Genomic DNA, 16,326 nt, shown 5'->3' on the forward strand with positions numbered 1-16,326 from the left:
TAATAAATAATTAGATATACCTATTTGAATACCTATTAGAATAACCCAGTATACTCAGGAAGTGTATCTTTTTTTTTTTTTGCTTTTCTAACTACTTCCTGGTGCATTTTGGTCTTTTTTTTAAAGTTGTTTTTGTTTGTTTGTTTTTAAAATTAAATTATAGTTGATTTACAATGCTGTGTTAGTTCCTGGTGTACATCAAAGTGATTCAGTTATACATATATATATATAGTCTTTTTCATATTCTTTTCCATTATGACTTATTACAGGATATTGAATATAGTTCCCTGTGCTACACAGTAGGCTCTTGTTGTTTATCCATTCTATATATAATAGTTTGCATCTGCTAGTCCCAAACTCCAGTACATATTTCCCCCACCCCCTCTCCCTCTTGGCAACCACAGTCTGTTCTCTATGTCTGTGAGTCTGTTTCTGTTCTGTGGATGGGTTCATTTGTGTCATATTTTAGATTCCACATTTAAGTGATATCATATGGTATTTGTCTTTCTCTTTTTGACTTACTTCAGTTAGTATGATAATCTCTAGGTCCATCCGTGTAGCTGCAAATGGCATTATCTCATTCTTTTTTATGGCTGAGTAACATTCCATTGTATCTATGTACCATATCTTCTTTATCCATTCATCTGTTGATGGACATTTAGGTTGCTTCCATGTCTTGGATATTGTAAATAGTGCTGCAATGAACATTGGGGTGCATGCATCTTTTTGAATTATGGTTTTCTCCAGATATATGCCCAGGAGTGGGATTGCTGGATCATATGGCATCTCTATTTTTAGCTTTTTCAGGCACCTCCATATTGTTTTGCATAGTGGCTGCACCAATTTACATTCCCACCAACAGTGTAGGAGGGTTCCCTTTTCTCTGCAACCTTTCTAGCATCTATTATTTATAGACTTTTTAAAAACATCTTTATTGGAGTATAATTGCTTTACATTGTTGTGTTAGTTGCTGCTGTATAACAAAGTGAATCAGCTATATGTATACATATATCCCCATGTCTCCTCCCTCTTGCGTCTCCCTCCCACCCTTCCTATCCACCCCCTAGGTGGTCACAAAGCACCGAGCTGATCTCCCTGTGCTGTGTGGCTGCTTCCCACGAGCTATCTATTTTACAGTTGGTAGTGTATATATGTCCATACCACTCTCTCACTTCATCCCAGCTTACGCTTCCCCCTCCCCAAGCCATTAAGTCCACTCTCTACGTCTGCATCTTTATTCCTGTCCTGCCCCTAGGTTCTTCAGAACCATTTTTTTTTAGATTCCATATATATGTGTGAGCATACTGTAATTGTTTTTCTCTTTCTGACTTACTTCACTCTGTATGAAAGATTCTAGGTCCATCCACCTCACTACAAATAACTCAATTTCGTTTCTTTTTATGGCTGAGTAATATTCCATTGTATATATGTGCCATATCTTCTTTATCCATTCATCTGATGGGAATGTAAATTGATACAGCCACTATGGAGAACAGTATGGAAGTTCCTTGAAAAACTAAAAATAGAACTACCATACGACCCAGCAATCCCACTACTGGGCATATACCCTGAGAAAACCATAACTCAAAAAGAGTCATGTACCACAATGTTCATTGCAGCACTATTTATAATAGCCAGGACATAGAAGCAACCTAAGTGTCTATAGGCTTTTTAATGACGGCCATTCTGACCATTATGAGGTGGTACCTCATTGTAGTTTTGATTTGCATTTCTCTAATAATTAGCAATGTTGAGCATCTTTTCATATGCTTCAGCCATCTGTATGTCTTCTTTGGAGAAATGTCTATTTAGGTCCTCTGCCCATTTTTTGATTGGGTTGTTTTTTTGTTATTGAGCTGTATGAGATAGGAAGCATATCTTCTGCAGCACTTTTATACATCTACTTTTATCAGTATCAACTATTTTAGCACTTAACTGTTGAACAGACAGATTGGGTCAATTCAGTACATTTTGTACATCATATCTTAAAGGAGAAATTTTGCCAAATATTATTTGATGATGATGGTACCTTCCTGTAAATTACATTTCTGTTTCTCCTTGGAAATATGTTCTTTTTAATACTTCACTTCTTAAAGAATCATTTGATAAAAAAATATTTAAATGAAGATAGATAACTTTTATTCAGTTTGGGCTCACTTGACATATCATGAGTTATCTTTTTCAGGTAATGAAATCAGTCAAGTTGAAGGGCTTGACAACTTAGAAGTCCTTCAGGAATTGGTAGTGGACCATAACCACATCAGAGCCTTTAATGATAGTGCCTTTGCCAAACCAAGCTCTCTGTTGGCACTTCACCTAGAGGAAAACAGACTACGAGAGCTGAGCAAATTACAACCTTTGGTAAAACTAGAGAAACTCTTCCTAGGATATAATAAAATCCAGGTAACATTATTTATGAGATTTACAAGACTTAACTCCTTTGAATATAAAGCTTCCAAGCACACCAATGAAAATTTTGCTAGTGTGTTATTTATCATTTATATGGGATGCAGAAATGCTCACCCTGCTGCTAGACTTAAAAACCCAACCAACCCACACGCATCTACCTGCAGATCCTCTAAGAGATCTGTTCCTGACTTCTCTTGGTCCAAGCTATTTGTGCATCTCAATCTCAGATGCCCTCTTCCCCTTTAAACTTAACATATGTACTTGGTCTACCTGACATTTGAATCAACTCCTGATAATGGACTTCGACTTGGCTTTAATAATCCATCTTTCCCCACTCAAGGCTTCCTAAGCTAGCATCCTGCATTTGTTTCACCTGCTCATAATTCAGCCAATTTCCATTAGGCCACTGCCCCAACTGAGCCTGCCCAAACTCTCTTCTGAGGTAGTATGCAGATAAGAGGGTTGAAGGTATTTCTCCTAACATTTCTCTCAGTGTTTTGCTGATGATCGGTTAGCCCTCCTTTTACCAATTTTGATATTTCTGCCCACACCTCTAAGACAATCTTGAAGACAAACTGAACTGTATACTGCCCTGCAAGGGCAGGGACCAGTCTTTCTTGCCCACATTTGTATTAGTATATAGCAAAGCGTCTGGTACATAGTAGATACATGATCAATATTTGTTAGTGGCTCTTCTTGCTGGAGTTCAGGAAGTCTTTTCTGGAGTGATATAAAAGCCTGTTCAAGGCTACAAGGAAATCATGAACAGTGCCCCTTTCTACACAGCAACTAGGAAATATATATACAGAGAAAATTAGATACAACTCACACATCAAGGGTCAAACAACATTCATCTGAGAAAAAGCCTGCCAAAACTGGCAATGGTTCTTCCAAAGCTTTATCCAGAAGAAATCTAAATTAGAATAATTGCTATCCTATAGGAACTCTTTCCAGTGATAGCAACTGAGCTAACACAAAGAATATGTCAAATCAACTTATATGAATCTGAGACCTTACCCAGTATCAAGCTTTACTAATAATTTCAAGGATACACAGGGTCTGGGGCATTCCTGTGGCTTCTCAAATTCCACTTCCAAGTGATCTAAAATAGGTCTAAAAATTTTTATAGTTACTAGATGAATTGGCTAAACCCACTAGTCATCCCAAATAAGAAGAGGAGCATATCAATAACTTTGTTTTATTACTATGAACTAGCAACGACCTGAAGCTGATCTTGTTGCCTAAATTTTGTCAGCAATAGCATTTTAGAAATAACTTTGCAGAAACTAAATATATTTGCAAACTTTCACCAATGTTAAATAGATAATAATAAATAATCCCATCCAGTATCAAAGGCAAGTCATTCAACTAGAGAAATAGTTTTTCAACTATATACATTACCATCAGACATATCAGTATTAAGTCCATTCAATATGACATGCTCCTTCATGGTTAAGGTTGTGTTTGATATGCACCTTTGAAATTGTTTAGACTAGATTCACCTCCTTTTCTACACATCTAGGTCAATCCTCTTGGGAATTAACCAAATATAATCAGAGTTTTAGAATAGATCATAAGTCTTCTGAAAAAAATATGGTCTTTCTTAGTAAGGGCTGCTGTATGGCCTATTTCCCATGTTAGCATGTCATCTTTACCCAGTCATGTATTTAGAGTCAATAGTACACAGATCTGTCTTTAATCAACAATACAGAATATTGTCAATCAAGCTCACTTCAGAAGATTCAATCATGAACTCGTTGCAATCCAACATTTACATATAATTACGTCAAATCAGCATATATTTAAAGATGTTGGGTCTAACCAAATAATAACTTACTGCTTAATTTTTTAATAGGATATGGCAGAACTGGAAAAACTTGATGGTATCTCTTCCCTCAGAGAGCTTACAGTTTATGGCAATCCAGTGAGTGTGTTATTTTTCTAAATTATTAATTTATTTTAAATATAATTTATAGTTATATATAATTTATTTTTATATAATGTGAGAAAAGATTTAATTTTATCTGTTTCCATATGCATAATCAGTTATCCAAGCACAATTTATTGACTAGTGTCTTCTTCCAACTGATTACAAAATAAACTGTCATTGTCATATACAAGAGGGTCTACTTCTTGGTTCTACTTTGTATTCATTGGCCTATTTGTCAATCCCTATAACATTACACTGTGTTAATCACTAAAGTTTTACATTAAGTCTTGATGTCGAGTAGAGTAAGCACCTCTAATTTTCCTTGTCTTCCACCTTCTCTTTTTTTTCTTCACTGTCTTGGCTATCCTTGGCCCTTTACACTTCCTATGAGTTTCAGTAAACAGCTTCTCAAGTTATATGAGAATCTTGTTGATATTTTAATTGGAATTGCACTGAATTTATACATTAATTTTGGGAAAAATTTTCCACCTTTCCCGTCGGAGTCTTTGAAGGGATCAAATAAGTAGCATCCTTACTCACCTAACATTTGAACGAATTGAGAAATATGACAGTGGCAGATAGAGAGCTGAGAATATTTTGCTTAGCTTAGTGAGAAAGCCAAAGGGGCCTGCTAACAGATGCCAAAAGTAAGTCATGATGACCCAGTAGCAGGAAATACTTCACTGAGGCCTTTCCACATGGGAGGAGAGCTTCTCCTGAAGGAGCAGAGGCATTCTCCCAGCAATAAGCTCCTTCTCAAGAGGAAAGACAGGAGCTAAACATACCCAGTTTAATCTTCCCACATTGGGACTTCCCTGGTGGGGCAGTGGTTAAGAATCCACCTGCCAATGCAGGGGACACAGGTTCGAGCCCTGGTCCAGGAAGATCCTACATGCCGCAGAGCAAGTAAGCCCATGCGCCACAACTACTGAAGCCCACGCACCTAGAGCCTGTGCTCCACAAGAGAAGCCACTGCAATGAGAAGCCCGCGCACCACAACGAAGGGTAGCCCCCGCTCGCCACAACTAGAGAAAGCCCGTGTGCAGCAGCAAAGACCCAATGCAGTCAAAAATAAATAAATAAAATAAATAAATTTATTAAAAAAAAAATCTTCCCAGATTTATCAGTTAAGTCGCTCTACTTCCCCGAGTGAAGGAGTGAAGGGACTGAGAGAGCCAGTAGTGCCACATCATAGAGCTATTTCCACCAAGAAAGCAATACAATAAGCAGTCTCCCCTAATATTTATAGCATTCAGCCTTCTCTCTCACAAACACAAATATCCCTGTGTTTATTTTATGTCCTTCAATAAAGGTCTGTGATTTTCTCCTAAAGGTTTTAATCATCTTTGGTAAGATTTATTCTGTTGTTTTAATAGCTGTTTTAAACAATATCTTTTTATATTTTTCTAGTTGTTTGTTGCTAAAGTATAGAAATTCTGATTTTTGCATATTACTCTTTATCCAGGAAGCTTGCTGAACTCTCTTTTAAATTCTAATGGATTGTAAATTTTGTTGGATTTTCTCTGTAGACAATCATAGTATCTACAAATAATGACTCTTTCTTTCCAATCCTTATGGTTTTATTTCCTTTACTTCTGTCAGTATGCTGACTAGGACTTCTAGTACAGTGCTGAATAGACACACTGATAGTTACTGACCTCAAAAGAATGCTTCTAAATTGTCACTATTAAATATGTTTGCTGTAGGTTATGGGTAGATAACCTTCAACATTTTAAGGCAGTTCCTTTCTAATTTCAGTTTACTACTCGTTTTTATCAGGAATGGACACTGGATTTTAACTAATTGGTAATATAGTATTTCTCTTTAATCTGTTAATATGCAAATTACATTAATAGATTCTGGTGCTAAACCATCCTTAAATTCCTGGGATGAATACTACTTCATCATCTTTTATACTTTATTGGATTCAATTTGCTAAAATTTCATGTAGCATATCTCTATGGAAATAAGTAAAATTATTCTGTAATTTTACTTTATTATACTACTCAAGTTCATCAAGGCTGTTCTTGCCTCATAAAATTAATTGGGGAGTTCTCCCTCTTTTTCTAGTCTATGAATTAATTTATATAAAAGAAGACTTGTGTGTTCCTTGAAGGATAATTAGATCCTGTCTCTAAAACCATGTGAACTTAATATTTTTTGAAGTTAGATTTTAAACTACTTATTCAAACTCTTTAATTGATATATATTATCTAGCCATTTTCTATTAAACTGATAAGAACAGATACTACACTTGTTCTTAACAAAAAGGCAAGAAGGAATTTCTATTTATTCAAAAGTCAATATTGAGATCTTATATTTTTCAATAAAATTGTTCTTTTATCTAAATTTTAAATGTACTTCCATCATAATACTTTCATGAATTTTAAAAATCTCTACTATATCTGTGTTTTGTCACCTTTTTTATATCTAAATTTGTTGGCTTTTTTTGCTTTTTCTCTTTTATTCTTGATGAGTCTTACTACAGGTTTGTCTATCATATTAATCTTCAAATAACCATATTTTGGTTTTATCAAGTGTAATTTTTCTTTTTTGTTCATTAATTTCTACCCTTTATCTTTAGTTTCTTGGAATTTACTTTTTAAAAATATTCTGGAGTAGAATGCCTAGCTCATTAATTTTTAATATTTCTTCTAAATGAATAAATTTTAGGTTACAAAATACTGCTTTAGCAACAGCCTAAAAGTTTTGATATGTCGTGTTTTTCCTGCTATTTCTTAGAATCTACTTTACAGGGACTTCCCTGGTGGTCCAGTGGTTAAGATTTTGCCCTCCAATGCAGCGGGTGTGGATTTGATCCCTGGTCAAGGAGCTAGGATCCCACATGCCTTGCAGCCAAAAAACCAAAACATGAAACAGAAGCAATATTATAACAAATTCAATAGACTTTTTAAAAAATGGTCCACATCAAAAAAAAAATCTTAGAATCTACTTTACAAAAGATTTCTTCTTTAATCTGTGAATTATTGAGGAGTATGTGTGTTAATTTCAAACCTATTAGGTATTTTTAGTTATCTTATTATTTATTTCTAGTGTTATTACATTTTAATCAGAAGAGACAGTCTATTTATACATTCTTTGGTTTTATGAAACTGGCTTTGTGGCCTTGAATGTGCTCATTTTTTTAGCTCAATTTACAGCTTAGAGATCTCTCTCAATTAATGTATATGTATCTACTACATTTAAAAAAAATAGTTTATTCCCTTCTGATGATAATCTTTCTTTCTTTCTTTTGTTATCACAAACAGTGCTGCATATTTCTTCTGTGTTGTCAGTACCCCAGATCATCCCTATATTCAGAGATTTGCTAGAAGATTTGCTAAAAGTCAAGGGACTTAGCATATAGCTATACTCATGGCTAAGATTTATTACTGTGATGTAATGAGGATACACAGCCAGGTGATGAAGGAAAAACACATGGGCAGAGTCTGGAGGAATCCATGTGCAGGCTTCCTTACGCTCTTTCCCTCACATGAGGGGATCACACAGCGTGCACTCTTCACACACCAACAAAAATGTAGCAACAAATGTGTTATATTTCTGCCCAGGAAATCCCATTAGACTTAATAGCATTCAAGGGTTTTTTTGGAAGCTGGTCATGTAGGTACCCTGTGCCAATCACATACCAAAATTCCAGGCTCCCAGAAGGAGAGCAGGTTGAACATGAATCCTATTGTTTGTATAAGCAGTCCAGGCATAGTGAACTACCCTTATCAGTTAAGGAATGGTGGGAGAGCTTCCAAAATCCAAGTACCAAACACTTGTCAAGAGCTCCTTGCAAACAGGTCCTTCTAAAGATAACAGCCTCAAGCCTACTACGTTAACACTTTCTACACACTTTCTTACGTACATATGCAAGTATTTTTACAGTAGGTTAATACTATGAAGTGATGGATCATACAGTTCAATAGATGTGTATTGAATTAAACTGCATAGTGCCTATGGGAAATTATCATACAAGTTTCAAACTAATTACTTATAAGTGAACTTTTATAATATAATCCTATTCATGAGTTGGGATTGCCTGTAGTTAATGAACAATATCATATACTCTAAAAAGAGACTAAATCTCCAAGTGGTAGCCTTGTTTAAAAAAAAAAAAAAAACTTCTCACCTTCATTTGGCATAACAGGGAATTGAGAAATCTTTCAAAAAGGGAGTTTGTATTTATATCATTTAATACTACAAATTAGCTGTTACCTGTCATCTCTGCTGTCTATGCTTCTCTATAAAGGTTAATCTTTGAAATAAAGAGTTTTTTTAAGGAATGAATTGTTATTTTTAACTTTATTCAGATTTGTAGAAAAATGCTACATCGCCACGTGCTTATATTTCGACTGCCTAACTTACAGATGTTAGATGGAATCCCTGTGAATTCAGACGATAGGGCAAAAGCTGAATTTCACTTCTCTGAACCACAAGCAAAGAAAAATTCGGTAATAATTCTATTATTTACACTTTTTCTTTTTAAATACATAAATTATTAGTAGATGAACATTCTGTCTTGAGTTTTTACTTAAATGTTTAAACCTGATGTATGATGTTTTTCTAGATAATTTTAGTATGTATTTGGTGATTACTGTCAAAAGCAGCTTGATCTGCTGAATAGAACACATACACATAGAAGCTAGGAAAGCTCCTTATTCAAAAAACATACTTTGACATAAAGCAAATTATTTTAAACTGTGTGCCTCTTGCTCCATATGTCAGATAATGCTAGAAGGTAAGAAACTGTAACGTATCACTCTTATAAACAGTGACTAACAATAAAACTCTCTCCACTTAGGAGATAGAAAGGGAAGGAAGGAATAATGACCTCAAACTCTCTGGACTGTAGTTCATCTAACAAGGGAGGTGTGTGCCTCTTTTCTTGTATATTGGCAGAATAATTGGGCCTTTTGCCTATGAACCCTAGTAGGGTATCTGAGCATGACAGGGAAGAGGTTAGAGAGAGAAGCCACAAAAGCATATCATTTGGAAATTCTATCACTGACCACCAGGATTTTTCATAACTATCTTAAAAGACTAAATTTAACACAGAAAAGCCATGGTTTTTGAACAAAGAAGTAATACTATTAGAGCTGTGCCTTTGCAAGGTTTAAGGAAGAAGGAGCTGGAGGCAGAGAAACCAGCTAAGAGGCTTTTAGAATAATCCAAGAGAGAGATTATGAAGACCTGGACTAAGGTGGGGCAGTGAGAATGTAAGTGAACCTCTACTGTCAGTGAAAGCCAGAGAGCAAGGGCATTAGTCAGTGAACTTTTATAATTTAAATTGAAGAGGAAAGAGATAAGACTACTGTAGATGCTTTCATTTATCTCACTGGCTTACCCAACACTCTCCACTCCCTTTGTAAAACAAACTAACGAGTTCCCAGAGCACACTGAACCGTTTGATACTAGTAGGCTACTCTCTAAGCTCACCTTTGCCTTCAGCAATAGATTCAAATATTTATTGAGTCGGCTGTGTTTTTTCAAAAACTTGTAACTTTTATTTTAAATAAACAGATACACTAGTACAAATTTTAAATTATTATTTCTATGTTTCTATGAAAGCCAAATGGGATTCTCTGTAAAGTCTGGAAAAAGATCAATTACACAAATCACAAATAATTGATTACACATACACAAATAATATCAAATTAGGTTGGGAGGAAAAAACCCTGCAAAATAAGGAAGAAATTTATAAAAATTCAGACAAATATGTGGGAAAATTTCTTTAAATCTAGACAGTTTCTTGTGTTCAAATTTTCTCCACATATGGTTGAAATCTTGCTACTTTAATGAAACCAAAACTGGAAATTGTAGGTAAAACCCTTACGGGTCGGGGCTTCCCTGGTGGCGCAGTGGTTGAGAGTCTGCCTGTCGATGATGCAGGGGACAGGGGTTCGTGCCCCGGTCTGGGAAGATCTCACATGCCGCGGAGCGGCTGGGCCCGTGAGCCATGGCCGCTGAGCCTGCGCGTCTGGAGCCTGTGCTCCACAGCGGGAGAGGCCACAACAGTGAGAGGCCTGCGTGCCACAAAAAAAAAAAAAAAAAAAAAACAAAAACCCTTCAGGGTGGATTTATCAATCAGATAAAATACCAGTCAATGGACTCTTTCTTAAAGAAAAGGCCTTGACCCTTCATCAAAAGATGTGTGGGCACATGTACTTTTATGTTTTAAATTTTTTTTTAAGAATTATAGATCTAATTCTTATTATTCCCTGACTTTTAAAAATTAACCAAGGGGATTCTATTATGGGTCAAAATAGCTATAGAGACCTGTGAAACTTAGAGCTGTACAATGTTAATAAAGATTATCTAGATTAGGCAGAGGAAATTGGTTCATTTATGGGTTATATTTACAAATGTTTTTCTAAAAACTATGCTTTGTGAAAAAAACCTTAACTACTAATCTGTATAACTAAGAGACAGCACCATCTAATGTCATCTACCGAATTATTGTCACCGTCTCTAGTCTTTAAAAAGAGAATAATTAAAATTTAGTTCAATGATTTACACCTCCTTTCCCTTTCTCTCTTATATTCCATGTGCAAGTCACTTCTTGCTTCCAGAAGTGGAAAACTAAAGGAAACTTTAGTCTCTTATTGCTGTTGTAACAAATTACCTCAAATTTGGTGTCTTGAAACAACGCAAATTTATTATCTTACAATTCTGGAGGTCGTAAGTCCAAAAAATCAGTCTTACAGAGCTAAAATCACAAGTATCGGCAGGGCTGCATACCTTCTGGAAGCTCTAGGAGAGAATTTGTTCTTTGCCTTTCAAACTTCTAGAGGCTATCTGCGTTCCTTGGCTCATGGCCCTTTTCCAGCAATGGCATCACTTTGACCTCTGCTTCCATCATCACATCTTCTCTCACACTGACCCTCCCTGCCTCCCTCTTATAAGGACCCTTGTGATTGTATTGGGCCCACCTAGATAATCCAGGATATTCTCCCCATCTCAAAATCCTTAATTTAATTATGCCCGTAAAGTCCTTTTTTTTGCCACGTAAAGCATTCACAGGTTTTAGAGATTAGGATGTGGACATCCTGTGGGGGCGGCATTATTCTGTCTATCATACCACATATGTGAGGCCTCCAGTGAGAGACCTATACAAATTGTAACATTATATTTTATAAATTCTATTTTAAGGTAATGTTGGCTACATTTTAAAAATTCCATGTAACTTCATAAATACTCACTAAATTCCATATAAAGAAATCACTTAGAGCAACTTTAAAGATCCCAATTTCCATATATTTTTTTAATTAGTTTCATATAGCAAAAAAAATACATAAACTCAAATTGTAGTCAGTGATGGATGATTATTTCACTAAAGGTTTTGCTTGTTGGCTATTCTTTTCTATTTCTCATATAGTGAACTAAGATTTTTTCCCCTTCTATACTACCATGTTGTCTTCAGTGATTCTAGATACCTATTCTTGCCATTCAAATCGGTGCCGTACATAAGAATTTAATTATCTTTCCATTTACTCTATATGTAAATATTTTATTTAAAAATTGGGTTTTAAAGAATTCATCTATATATGGTTAGTAAAATAAAGGGGGTATTTGAAGTCTTTATTTCAGAGAAATCTATTTTAAGATGCAATAATAATTTTTATTTTCCTGGCTAGAAAAAAATTGAGCTATTCATTTAGCTGTTCAGAAGACACAAGAACAGAATACTTTTCAAGTTTTATCAGTTCAGTCTAATGTATTTTTCTTTGTTTTAGTTGCTGCTGTTCTTTCTTTTTAACAGCAAATAAAGAGGAAATAAATGAAATCTAAAGTTGTCCTTTAAACCAGAACATTTTGGTGTTCTGGTTTCAGAAGAAAATTTGACAATATTCTAGTTTAATGATGGGAAGAAACTCCCATGAAGGAATTAGGGAATTTGGGATCAGCTTTAGTAAAAGGCCTGATACCTTAGTGCTCATTACGAGGCTGCATTTTGGTTACATTTACTGAAATATGAGTGAAATGGGTAATTTTACACAAATGGCAAAAGCCTGTGTCTCTAAATAAATTGAATCATATATTCAGAATTCATATTTTTTAAAGTATAAACAAGGTCAGTCTTACTGAAGACAGAGCAGGCATAAATTTCTAGACCAAGAGTCTCCAGCCTAAAATACTTCTCTCCTCCATTTGCTGATTCCTGAAAATCTTTTAAAAGCCTCAACTAACATAATTCTCAACTAACATAAAATGTAAACACTGTTTAGAGAGTTAGCACACTCATTAAAAGTGATTGTTATAAGATGCTTTTCTTAGTCCTCATTTTATTTACTTGTTTGTTTTTGAAAAACTAATTAACTGCAAGACACCTGGTGAGGTAATGTGAGGAACACAAAGATGTAGAAGATACAACTCTTACCACCTAGAAATTCCTGTTCCGAAAAAAAGAAAAGGTATCACAAAGGGGTAAAGGCTTAATTCTCGTTTTCTTAATTCTACACTTACCTTGTTAAGACTCTTTGGAATGGGGAGGTGCCATCACCCTAGACTGTTGTAATGAGTACAATGCAGCCTGAAAAAAACAGAACATAAGGTTATGAGGGGGGTTAAGGGCCCAAAAATCTGTCTGTTTCACAGTTTTTGCCTCATACAAACTCTGAGTTTAGGGAAGCATATAATTTCTGACCTAAAAAATTTTAAGGTGATTATCAGGTGGGGCTTGTGGTAAGGCTAAGGCGACTGATCTGAGTTTTAGAGATAAGGCGTTCTTAACTTTTCTTTTATTATGTAGTTTATTCCTGTTACCAACTCTCCTGTGGATGGTGGATCGTTTGGCCAAGTGAAAGCTCCTCCCATAAAGATAACAAATGTAATTCTGCCTGGTGGATTTAGCCATTACTTGGGATCTGACTTCACTTTAACTCCTGAAGTTGAAGGTATTTTGACAGTTTCTGAGTGAATGTAAAAAAACAAAAACACTTCATTTGAAACAAAATCTCACTTTGATTTCTAATACTACTTAAAATTGCATATTTTACATTTACATTTCCTAAAATTGAATGTTTGTTCAAGTTTCATGTGACCATTCTGAGTTCAAAGAATCTATAGTTTTTTTGTTTGTTTGTTTGTTTTTTTTGCGGTACGCGGGCCTCTCACTATTGTGGCCTCTCCCGTCGCGGAGCACAGGCTCCGGACGCGCAGGCTCAGCGGCCATGGCTCACGGGCCCAGCCACTCCACGGCATGTGGGATCTTCCCGGACCGGGGCACCAACCCGTGTGCCCTGCATCGGCAGGCAGACTCTCAACCACTGCGCCACCAGAGAAGCCCTATATAGTATTTTTTGGTTCTACTCAACTACTAATATGTTGTAACTACACATTTGCTTGCAATTTGAACTTTGTGATACTTGCACAATTGTTCTTGACATTTCTTTTCAAAGCTTTTATTACATTTTGTGTATTTCATAGCAAATGACTACTAAAACCTGTAGTACATCCTGCTAAAAGTAGAAATCAGAGGTTTAAAAATATTGGTAACAACAGACTCTTGGGGTTCAAAGGGTATCTTACAGAAAGAAGATCAAACTTCATCCTTCAAACCACAATATTATTTTATATATTCATGAAGCTATTAGTAGGGAAGTGTTTCAAGAGGTAGCTCTCTAAAGGAAGGGAGTATATTAAAAGGACAAGGCATGGAAATGTTTCATTCTATTATATACATTTTCATTCAGACTTAGATCATGCCTTTTCTCTAATTCCAGATCTTCACTGGCTACCATTTTGGTGAAATTGGGGGTAGCTACTCTTTCCCTGAGGGCTCACCTCTTCCATTCTTTTTAACATCCCACTTTGCCTCAGACTACTGTTAGACAATAAAACTGAACATCACAATAATAATAAAATGATCTAAAAGCCTACTAAGAATATGCAATTATTTTTAAAGGAAACTCAGTTAAAAGAAATCCAACATAATTTACTCTAAGATGTTATTTTTTGTTTAACTTATTTTTCATACTTCTACATACTTATGGCTTCAAGATTTTAATCATAGTGAGAAATTTAATGCTTTTGTCCAGTAGATAGAACTATCAGTAAAACTAGACATACCAAATTGTTATTAGCCTCCTTAATAGTACAGTGTCATCACTGTCATCTTCAGGAATGTCTTCAGTATCTTTGGGGGAGGGCATTAGTTCAACCCTGGATTCATTTCCATAACTTTCTTCTCAGATATCTTTCTTTAAGATTCATTATGCAACTACTTTTTTAGGATTTTCTGGAAAAGTCCTATTTCTTTCCTATTTTCTGACTGTGTTGCCCCAATTTTTGTTTTGAGAAGTATGGTCATTTTATCGATACATTTATTATAGCACACAGCTCTGGATATTTATATTTTTAAAAATTACCAAGAAGGTATCAAATTGATCCACTAGCTCAGAAAAATTTAAGCAGCATTAAGTGCTAGAAATATAGTCCAATTTTTATTTTTATTTAAAATTTTTAATTCATGTTATGAAATATGTATAGCACACAGTCAACTGAAGGACAACCAAACCTTATTAATTATTAATGCTTTTCATTGTTTCATAATTCCTAATTTCAGACAAAAAAGACAAGAATGCAGGGATTCTAACAAGTAATCCTCGGAGCATCCATGCAGAAATAGCTTTTCGGCAACTCAGAGGGATAAATCTCTCTCCATCTCTTTTATCACATCAGAATATGGCATCTCCAAGTGCACAAATATACCAGAGCAACCAAGATGAGGGAAGGTAAAGCTATTCTGTGTTTTAATATCACTTGTCATCATTAAAAAAAAACTTCCCAAATTTGCTTGTCATCTATAGAAATAGGAAACTATTAATTGGGAACTACTATTATGGGAACTACTTTTAATTGTATTCTCTCCATCACTTCTAATCACTGAATATGCAAAGCAGTTCACTTATATTTTGAACAACAGATAAGTTCAACTCTGAAATCACAAAGGCTGAGAATTATGTAAATTCTTCAATCTTCTTGTAATTCCCAGTTGCCCTTCCTCCAGTTTGGATCCTAGCCCTAGAGGCCAGCTGAAGGCCTAAGAACATGCTACTTCTCATTAAGAATTCACTCTGTTGCTCAACACCTGTCCACCCAGATTTCCAGTTAATACCTGTCCTCTAGCTTCTTTGTAGCCAATCTCGGGAGCATGTATTAGAGTGACCTAGCAGCAGATCTAGCTTAAGCCTGGTTCTTGCTGTACTGACTTCTCTGCTATAAACGGTCGTGTCCCACTGAGAATATATTTAGTGAGTGTAGTATATTGATACCATATTTTGATATCAATGGTTTATCCTCATGATAACCTGATTTATAGATAGCCAAAAATAGGATATTATTCTCTCTTGTGTTGTCTTTTTGAAATTGTACACATATGAAAGACAAAAATTATTTACTGCAGAATTACCTTAAGTGAGCTGATCCATTAAGAAATTGTCACCATTACTTGACTCATAAATATTTTGTTTCTGACAGAATTCCTGGCAGACACCTTCCAAGATCAAATCGAATGTAACTGCCTAAAGAGAAATGAATATATACCAAGAAACCTATTTCTGTTTAGTAGTTGTGCAAAAACTAGCAGACAGTGTTGGTAATAAAAAATATAAGATAATCACGTTACTTATGTTACTGAAGCACTTCAGTTCCATATGAAGATAATCTCTATCACCCTTGGTGAATTTTATTTAATATCATCTTTCTTAAACTTTCTTTATGGTTATCTTAATTATTCATTTGATTTTCTATGTTAGAAAAATCATGAAATATATCATACAACAATTTGAAAAGATACAAGTCACATAAAACAAAGTTCAAAGAATCAAATGTTTAGTCCTGGGGTACTGGAAGCATTTAGTTGTAAAATCTCATTTTGGCTTCTCATATAAAGATACTAAGAAAAGGTAATTTTAGGAAATGAGCATACTTTCATTTGTAGAGTATCTGTTCATTTAGGCTTACCTAAAGCTAAAGCACAC

At 35.1% G+C, this 16,326-nt stretch overlaps 1 protein-coding gene across 1 annotated transcript in view; it reads left to right on the forward strand.

The window, feature by feature from the left end:
* Nucleotides 1-15,863, forward strand: part of LRRC9 (leucine rich repeat containing 9) — a gene marked incomplete at its 3' end in the record, with an annotated part of 95,248 nt that extends 79,385 nt beyond the window's left edge. Inside the window, exons 27-32 of the mRNA XM_082617428.1 lie at nt 2,186-2,403; nt 4,265-4,333; nt 8,656-8,796; nt 13,095-13,239; nt 14,910-15,078; nt 15,824-15,863. Coding sequence (XP_082473554.1) covers nt 2,186-2,403; nt 4,265-4,333; nt 8,656-8,796; nt 13,095-13,239; nt 14,910-15,078; nt 15,824-15,863 — 782 coding nt within the window. The remainder of the gene's footprint in view (nt 1-2,185; nt 2,404-4,264; nt 4,334-8,655; nt 8,797-13,094; nt 13,240-14,909; nt 15,079-15,823) is intronic.
* Nucleotides 15,864-16,326: the final 463 nt, after the last annotated feature.

Source organism: Mesoplodon mirus (assembly GCF_964341445.2).
Source record: "Mesoplodon mirus genome assembly, chromosome: 4".
Classification (NCBI taxonomy): Eukaryota; Metazoa; Chordata; class Mammalia; order Artiodactyla; family Ziphiidae; genus Mesoplodon; species Mesoplodon mirus.